Source organism: Microtus ochrogaster, linkage group LG7_11 (genome assembly GCF_000317375.1).
Source record: "Microtus ochrogaster isolate Prairie Vole_2 linkage group LG7_11, MicOch1.0, whole genome shotgun sequence".
In the NCBI taxonomy this organism is placed as follows: domain Eukaryota; kingdom Metazoa; phylum Chordata; class Mammalia; order Rodentia; family Cricetidae; genus Microtus; species Microtus ochrogaster.
The window spans coordinates 20,852,863-20,862,160 of NC_022032.1; the positions used below are offsets into that span (position 1 = coordinate 20,852,863).

At 48.2% G+C, this 9,298-nt stretch overlaps 1 protein-coding gene across 1 annotated transcript in view; it reads right to left on the bottom strand.

Moving 5' to 3' along the window:
- The window catches only part of Ing2 (inhibitor of growth family member 2), an 8,642-nt gene extending 3,921 nt beyond the window's left edge, over nt 1-4,721 (bottom strand). Inside the window, exon 1 of the mRNA XM_005362595.3 lies at nt 4,100-4,721. Coding sequence (XP_005362652.1) covers nt 4,100-4,268 — 169 coding nt within the window. The 5' untranslated portion in view covers nt 4,269-4,721. The remainder of the gene's footprint in view (nt 1-4,099) is intronic.
- Nucleotides 4,722-9,298: the final 4,577 nt, after the last annotated feature.

A 9,298-nucleotide genomic window follows, 5' to 3' on the forward strand; every position in this document is an offset into this window, starting at 1 on the left:
TGTGTGCCTGTAACCTCAGTGCAGGGATGCAGTCAGCCTCCCTGGGGTTTGCTGCTCAGAGGCAGTCTAGCTGAATCAGCAAGCTCAAGTGAGAGACCCTGTCTCAAAAAACAAGGTGGAGAACAATAAAGGAACATGTGGGACATCAATGTCTGGCCTTCACAGAACACACACACACAAACAGACACACACAGAGGTATGTAATAAATTAATAATCAAAAGTATTGTGTAAGTAAGACTATTACATGCTAATTTAGAATTTGCTGAGTTCCTTATTGCCTATTCTGTTATCTGAGCATCAAATCAACTCTATATACAAAATTTACATGCTAAACTCCAGCCATAAAATTTGAGGTGGTTCTGGGTCTCCACCACAGATTATTACCCACCCGCATGTCTGCAGGATTTACAGCTCAATCGGTGATTTGTTACATGACTCCAGAAAGACAATTACCGTAATTTTCACATCCTACCCCTGGACACTTTCAAAAGACAGGCATCAGCATCTTTTAGCTTCCTGTCATCTTAGTTTTAATGGTTCTTTGACTTTAGCATCACAGGGGAAATTCTGAAAATCAAAACTATTTCTAGATTAGATCTGTTGTTCTTGGCATCCACAGAGCAAGCCACTCCAAAATTACAGTAAAGTCAGCACTGGGTCATTCTACCTTTGTCTCTAACTCAGCAGTTGAGTCTATGCTTGTGGAAGCTGCTAAGGCAATTGTATAAAAAGTTGGACACTTTTGAAACAAGCAAGAGCTGAGTCACCAGAATGTACAATTTCACCAGTTGCCAAAAAAATCTAATTAGTTTTATTCAAATCTGTTCTATTTCTTACTCATATAAGGCACAATGCTTATATGAAAGAGATCAGTCTTGTTGAGGATAAAAAAATAAATATTAACTCTACTTTCCAATACTATGTAGCATATCATTGTTTTAGCTCCAATGTCATTACTATTATATCCCATACCACTGTTTTATATTCCATTTGTAAAGACCAGAAATGTTAAATAAGTAAATACATATAGTGGCTGTCTGAAATCAGGTAAGAAACACAAATAATCAGCACATTTAGGGATTCCCTCCTCCCTGGAAACTGCAGGTATTAATACTCGATGAACAATTTTACCATTAAAGCTGAAGGTACCAAGAGTACTCCTATCTGCATCTCATAGCTGTAAATTAACTTTTACATTGTGTGTGCATGTGCACGTGTGTGCGCATGTGTTTATAAGCACTCATGCATGCACATCACTCACCACTGAGTTCCTTGTGATATACTTGCACACTGACACTATAATGAAATAAAAATTTATGTTTTAAAGGCACCCGAACTATACAGTGAGATTAAAAAAAAATACCATTTACTCAGCCCATATTATTGGATAGAGATTTTTTCCTTTATCTGGCTGGGCCTGGGGCTGGTAATCCCAGACACTTGAGAAAATGAGGCAGAAAAATCACAAGTTCAAGGCCAGCCTCAGTGACCTTCTGAGTCAAAATAAACAGTAAAAAGAGGGGTTGGGATAACTCAATGGTAAATGCTTGCCATACATGTGTGAAACCCTGGGATCAATACACAGCCACTTAAAAAAATTACACAGCACAAGCCCTTGAGGATGCCCTCACTTTTACACAAGGAGAAGAACTGCCAAATCTGTACATCTAATCTTACAGCACTTCCCACACACCATATGACAGGAACTCGGATTACATGCTACAGTCTAGCTCAAAGGTCACCATTTCCCCAGAAAATTATGAATGAAAGGCTGAGGAAACCATACAAGTTTTCTAATAACCATATCCTGCAATGAATATTTAATTTGATTGTTTTTTTCTTTATTTCTCTACTTAATGGACTGTTCAGTGATTCCCGACTCAGACAGGCGAGGAGCAATTCCTTTGGCTCTTTCACTAAGCACTGACCCCTGTATCAGAAAATACTTAAGAATCAGTGAAAATAAAATCTGAGCCAAGAACACAAGAATACATAAAGCTTCTAACAAAAATAAAACTATGAAGTTAGGCTTAGCAACTAAGTGCAGGCCTTTCAGTACTATAAGGCTCACTACTCATGTAACCTGAGCAACTTATGACAATTATAGAGAACTGGAATCAAAGACTTTCCTGTCAAAAAATTATGTCACTAACAACCTAAAACAGTCTCAATTTTGTGCCTGTAAAGAATACAATACAACGTTAACATAAGGCAAACTACAAATTTTGGCACAGAATTCTTAAGCAGGCGTCCCATTGCTAGGTTGCCATTCATGTATGTCCCCCATGTCTATAGAAAAAAACCCCCAGGATGATGCTCGTAAAGGGTGGGAGTGGGGTGGGCTCTAGGACAGTGGTAAATCCTCTACCTATCCTGTGTGAGCCCTGAATTCAATCCCTTGGCAATGAGAAGAGTCACACAGTTCGCAAACACGTGTGTTCTTGAAGATAGCTTTGAAATAAAATATTCTCCACATAATTAACTGAATACATTACCTTAGCACTGTAAATTTTATCTATAAAAGTCACTTTCTTTTTTACCTTGTATGTTGAACCTGGTGAAGATACGGGCACACCGTACAAACAATACTGTCTTTTCCCACAATTTTTTTTTTTTTGGTTTTTCGAGACAGGGTTTCTCTGTGGGCCTGTCCTGGGACTAGCTCTGTAGACCAGGCTGGTCTCGAACTCACAGAGATCCGCCTGCCTCTGCCTCCCGAGTGCTGGGATAAAGGCGTGCGCCACCATCGCCCGGCTCCACAAATTATTCTTACCAAAGACTCAGAAGACAAAATTGTTGTTGGTTGAGACACCAAAGAGTTCTAACATACAAAAACAACGTCACCATGAGGTTTTAAGTTACAGGGCTGGTGACATGTGTGGAAAAACAGAGTGGCTACAAGTTTTTTTTCCGGTCCACATTAGGTCTAGGCTGTTCCCTGACTAAAGGACGAACTTATCCCCCTCATCTCCTGTCCTAGCAGCAGAAAGGTACTACAGTCCCTAAAGGTGACTTCCTGTCCTAGTTTCTTTGACGACAAACAACCCTCCCCCTTAAAAAAAAAATTAAATAGCTTTTCTCCTCGTTTAAACTTGGTGGAGGAGGAAGCTAAGGGGTGCTGGGACGCCAGGTGGTTGCCCAGCCAACGAACCCGCTTCCTCCAGAGGTCCGGAAGTGACACACAGCCCGGAACCTACGCTGAGCCGGGGTCAGCGACAGTCCCAGAGCAGTGCCCGCGCCTTGATTCACTGGGTGGGAAAGATTTGAAACAGCACCCCCCCAACACTGACTCCGCCCAGGCATCTAATGCCCCGCCCAGCAGGTGCCCCGCGAGCACTCAGCTCAGCCCACCCAGGCCCCTGCGGGCAGAGGCCAGCGGGAGCGCGCGCCCCGCCCATACGACGTCACACCTGCAGGCCCCGCCCCTAGACCGGGGCCCTCCCCCGCCACACACACACCGACACGCTCACGTATACACACTCACACACATACATACACACACCCTCTCCGCCCGGCCCTGCAGGGGACCCCTCCCCTTTAACCATTTGGCAGGAGCCAAGGAAGGGGCTGAGGCACCGGACGGCCCGGAACTTTCCCCGGGGCGAGAGGGGAGCACAGACTGTCCCAGTCCCGCGCCACGCCAAGAGCCGGAGGGGGGGGGACCGTCACCCAAGTCCACCTTCGCCGTCCTCTCGCCCCCTCCCCCCGCACGTTCCTATGCATCTGCTCGCAGAGGGAGGGACCCGGCGGGCAGGGGCCAGCAGGCCCAGCACCCAGCCCAGCCCAGCCCGCGCCCCACTGCACACTAGCCAGCCCGGGGCAGGACAAGCGTGCGGCAGCCCAGCCGGCGGGCACCGGAACAAATGCTCGCTTAAAATGGCTGATTCCCGTCCGCGGCAGCTGCAGCCAGCCGCCCGTGCTGCAGCAGCGGAGGCTGACGGGCGGCTCTCAGAAGTCCCAGGCAGCCGCAGTCAGGACAGGGACGGCCGCGAGGCCGGTCTGCAGTCGACCCCCTACCCCCCGCTTCCCGGTTCCACAACACCAGATCACTCGCTGCACTTCCCATACACTGTCACCCGAGAGAGAGAGAAAAAGTACCTTGGTATTTGTTGTCCAGCTCCCGCAGCACCGACACGTTCCTCTGCATGTCGTGGGGCAGCGACTCCACGCACTCCAGGTAGTCTTGCACGTAGCAGGTGAGCAGCCGGCTCCGCTCTCCGGTCAGGAGCGCGGCCGACGAGTACAGCTGCTGCTGCTGCCCTAACATCCTGGCGCCGCCGCTGCTGCTGCTGCTCCTCGCCGCCGCCGCCGCCGCCGCCTCCGCATCCAGCAGCCACACATGCAACAGCCACGACCGCCGCTCCTCCGCTCGGCCGCCCGGCGCCGCGGGGACACGGCCGCCGCTCGAGAGGGCACCGCCGAGTCCCCCGATCTCCACTCCCCCCCTAAGAACAAACCCTCACTCCCCGCCCCCGCGGGAACAAGCCCAGGGGCGGGGCGAGACCTGGGCTCCCTCCGGCCCCCTCCCTCGCGGGGGGGAAAAGAGAGCAGCGGGGTTCCCCGCGGCCGATGGCGCCGGGTTCCCGAGCGGTGACACGGGCTGTCACCCCCGGAGTCCCTAGACACTACCGGAGCTGCCCGGTCGCCCAGATCCCCGTGACAAGTCCCTCGCTGCCCTCTCTCCGCGCTATCAGCCTCGGTGCCTGTCGGAGTCTCAGTGGACTTGCCCCCGCCCCTAAGCCAGCGGCCGCGTCTGCGCCTGCGCGGCACTCACTCCTAATAAGGCCGGGGCCCCGCCCCTATCGCCCTACCGGAGGGTTCGCATTCTCCCGCCTTCCCTGCGCCACCCGGGCGATTGGTCTGTCAACTCTCGCCCGGGGTGGGGGGAGGGCGCGGAGGGTGGCCAAACGGCAGGCTGCGCCCCGCCCCCTCTTAAAGGGGCCGCATGGCTGCGCCGACCCCTTCGCCCCAAGTCCGACGGTTGCCCCCGAGAGCCCAGGCGGCCGGGTTCTCGTTTCTGTACCCCACCGGGATGAGGGAGCGCTGGCTCGGCTCGCTCGACCCCGTGGCACCGACCTTGCTTCCATCTGGCGGATCCGGGATGCGCCTCCCTCGCGAGCCTCCGAAAAAGCGAGCGGGGCCCCTGGGCGCTGCCGGCCGAGTGAGGCCTGCGGGAACTAAGGCGACCCAGGGTGCAGCGGGCGCGGCTCCGGGCATGCGCGGCGACTTCCCGCCGAGCGCCCAGCGGCCGTGGTCGGTCACCTCCCGCCGCTGCCGGCCTCACCGAGCACCGGGGGCTGACCGCGGAGGTAGGCGGTGCGCCCTGAGTCCCCGCCTGGCGTGCGGTCCCCTTCCCCAGCGCCGGGGTGGCTGGCAGGGTCCGCTCCCCTTCCCGAGCGCCTTGCAAGTGTGGTTTAGGGAGAAGCTTGCAAGAATGCCCCCCCAAAACCACCTTAAGGAAACTTTTCAGGGATCGGGTCACTTAAGCATCAAACGCCGGCGAGGACCTGGCTTGGTGGAGAAATGAGAAACACGCTCGCGCGTACTCACACACACACACACTTAAACTCACACGGCATTTTATTTTCACTCGGTTTTATCACTAACAAGTAGGTGAGCAGTGCAGATGGTATTAAAAATCCAAAGAGCCAGCGAGTGCGGTGCTTTCTGTGTGAGCGGATTTTCAGGCTCACTCTCCGAGTTGCTGTCAGTGAAATGCCAGGCGGAGGAGCGAGTTGTAATCACGGCTCCACTTCCGGGATGTATATAAATAAGTGAGTTTTGTTTTTTAAAGAAACCGGTGTAAGTAGGAGTCCTCGCCAAATTTTGATGAAACGCTCCCCTCCCCCCGGTAAGCCCTATTGGGAGCAGAGTATTTGAGTGAAAGAAAATGAAGAGTACTAAGTTTGGGTCCCCTTGCCTGGTTTGCAGCGCTGTACCTGTTGCATGCCCAGTTCAGAACACTTCCAACTAGCGGTGTGTGCTAAGCAGCTGTTGACATGCTAGTGAAAATCTAGGGCTGGTCTGGAGGAAATTTTGAATTTTATAACACACAACACGGAATTCCGCGTCCCGAGGGCAAGGGCGATATTGTAAAGGACTGGGAACGCTTCGTGTGGTCTTTTAACTCGGGGATTTTGACCCCTCTATTATTAAAAGTCAACCCAGGCCAAAAAAAAAAAAAAACCCAAAAAACCAGACAATTGAATTTCTTACCACTTGGGCGAATTTTCTGTCTGCAATTCTTTAAATCTTTCATATTGAAAATCATCATTGTTAAGAATTGAAGGTGACTTAGGTTTTGTTGTTGTTGTTTACTTAGTTGGTGGTTTTGTTTTGGATTTTTGCCAGATCTCGATGTTTGTTTGCTCACAAATTTGATTCAGCTAATCCCCCTGCAAGATCGAATTAATGCAAGGCGCAGTGTTTCTTTTTTTATTGGAGTCAGGCACTGGGGACCTATGGATTTTATGCAACCTGCTCACTGCACACACCAGGCAGACTACAACGTGTGAGTCGGTGATGCGCAATTCCCAAGGACGAGAAAAACAACAAGAGCTGGGAATCAAGAAAGGATTTGGAAAGCATTCTTGTTGTGTTTCCACCAGGACGGGTATATGAACTTCAGATACAATAACGTGTGAATGGCCGCAGCTGTACTTTTCTTGCTATTTGTAATCTCATGCTGGCCTTCTGCTGGCAGCCTGTGTGGGGAAAGCTCTTGTCTGGGGATGGCAAGTGGGCATAGTTCCTCAACCCAACTCCTGGCCCTAGTTAATTTATCATTGTCCTTTTCTTCTAAGTAGCCAGTCATGTGGCCTCTTCAAATTGGGTTGTTTCCTAGCCCTTCCACATGCAGAATTTAAAAATCCCCACTCTCCACAATATAGAAATTGATCATATTTAATTGTGGGGGGAGGTATTTTTCTTTGGTCTTCTGTTTTGTTTTTTTTTTTTTGTTTTTTTTGACAGGGTTTCTCTGTAGCTTTGAAGCCTGTCCTGGAACTAGCTCTTGTAGACCAGGCTGGCCTCGAACTCACAGAGATCCGCCTGCCTCTGCCTCCCGAGTGCTGGGATTAAAGGCTTGTACCACCACTGCCCGGCTTCTGTTTTTTTTTTTCATACTGACCTTGAAAACGATAAGCAGCTGATGCCGCCAAATTAGTGTTCAATTGACTTTAAATTACTGGACTAAATCTAGTATATACCATTCATTAGGCCCCTGATGGGAAATGTCTCCAAGCCTATTTCCTTTATAATAAAACGTTTCTATCCTTTGTTAATATTAGATGAGAGGAACAATCTCAACTAATTAAAAGCAAACTAGCAAGAAGTTCTGAGGGAAAAAAAAAATCAGCTTCTGCTTTAAATCAAGCCAATTAAATTAGAAAATCCTTTCTTCTACTGTTTAATTTTTTTATTTTTTTTCCTTTTTAAAGTTTTGTAAGTGTCTTCCCTGCGTGGATGTTCATCATGTACATACCTGGTGCTCAAGGAGGCCTGAAAGGGTGTCGGACCCTATGGGACTAGAATTTCAAACAGTTGTAAGCCACTGTGTGAGTTCTGGGGACCAGCCCAGATCCTCTGTAAGAATAAACAGCAAGAGTTCTTCTTACTCTCTGAGCCTTATCTCCAGCCCTGAATTTTTTTTTTAACTTTTTGGATTTTGCTTTTTAACAGTGCTTCTTAGGTTAGCATACAAAGTAAAGGGTTTCATCATGCCATCTTCATATAAATGTGTCACAGACCAGGCTGGCCTCAGACTTGAGGGCGTCTTGGTGTGTCTCCCAAGTGCCAGAAGTACAGGCTTGTGCTACTGTGCACAGTGTGGCCTGGATTCTAATTGTTCTTAATGATAAAAACCCGGAGTTAGATATTAGGTCACTGGAGAGACCTTTTACCTCAACCAAATCCTCAGACTGAAAAAGCCATCCTGTCTCTGCCAAACCTCAGACTGCACAGAGCTCCTGTTTCCTGCCTTATATTCCTCTCTCCACCCATCCATATCACTCCTGTCTCCACCTCCCTAGTGCTGGGATTAAAGGCCTGTGATCCCAAGTGCTGGGATCACCTTTGTGTGAACTCTGTTTCTCTTTTAGACAGATTCAGTCTTGTGTAGCTCAGGGTAGCCTTGAACTAACAGAGATAGATCTCTCTGCCTCTGTCTCCTGAATCCTAGAATTAAAGGTATATGTCACCACTCCCTGGCCTCTCATGGCTTAGTTCTGCACTCAGATCTTCAGGCAGGCTTTATTTGTTAAAACATAAACAAAATATCACTACAGCCCAGCTTAATGTTCTTAAATTTTTTTATGATGAAAACTTCCAAACACAAAAGTTTGTATACCGTCCACCTACGGTCAACATTGTCATTGTGTTGTTTAATCTATAACCCTTGTTCTTTTTTAACCCTCAGTGGATTGTTAAAATCTTATGTGAGAGGCTCTAGAGTTGGCTCAGTAGTTAAGAGCACTTACTACTCTTGGAGGACCTGGGTTCAATTCCCAGTACCCATAAGGTGATTCACAATCACCCCTAGCTCCAGTTCCAGGGCAATCTGACTCCCTTCTCTCACCTCTGTGGGCAACAGGCATCGATGGGTGCACCTACATTCATGCAGGCAAACACTTATACACATAAAATAATTTTAAAAAATTTTAAAGGCAGGACCTCTATAAGACCCCTGAACAGTCAGCCAAAGTGTTTAGTGTCTTAGCAGTCTAGGGTCCCTTGCTGTATCCCTACTTCTATTTTCTGCTCAAATTCCCCTCAGTAAAGTCTTGTATAAATGATGTGTGGAAAAAGAATTGCTTGTTATGGAAATTTTGGGAATATATCTCGTGGTATGTGTTGGTGGCTCACAGTCATCTATAACTCCAATTCCAGGGGGATCCAGTGTCGTCTTCTGACCTCTGTGGTACCAGGCACCCACATGGTGCACATATATATGTGCAAACAAAGTACCCAACGTGTGCAATAAAAAAACTTACATGAAAATACTTTATGAACAGATAAGAGATAACAAGATTTTAGACATACATTGCTATTACCCTAACTCATTTTTTTTATAATTTAAATTTTCATGTTTGTCTCCTGTCTCATTTAATCTTTCCACATTTGGTTTAACAGAATACAATCAAGCCTCAAACATTTCATTTAGTTAGTGAGGTCTTTCCCAAACAAGTAAAAGCAGTTAATTCCTTCTTGAGTTTAATGAAATGGCAGTGTTTTTCTGATATTTGGATGATTGAAAAGCACTCTTAAAAAAAAAACATGGGGAAGCCGGGCGATGGTGGC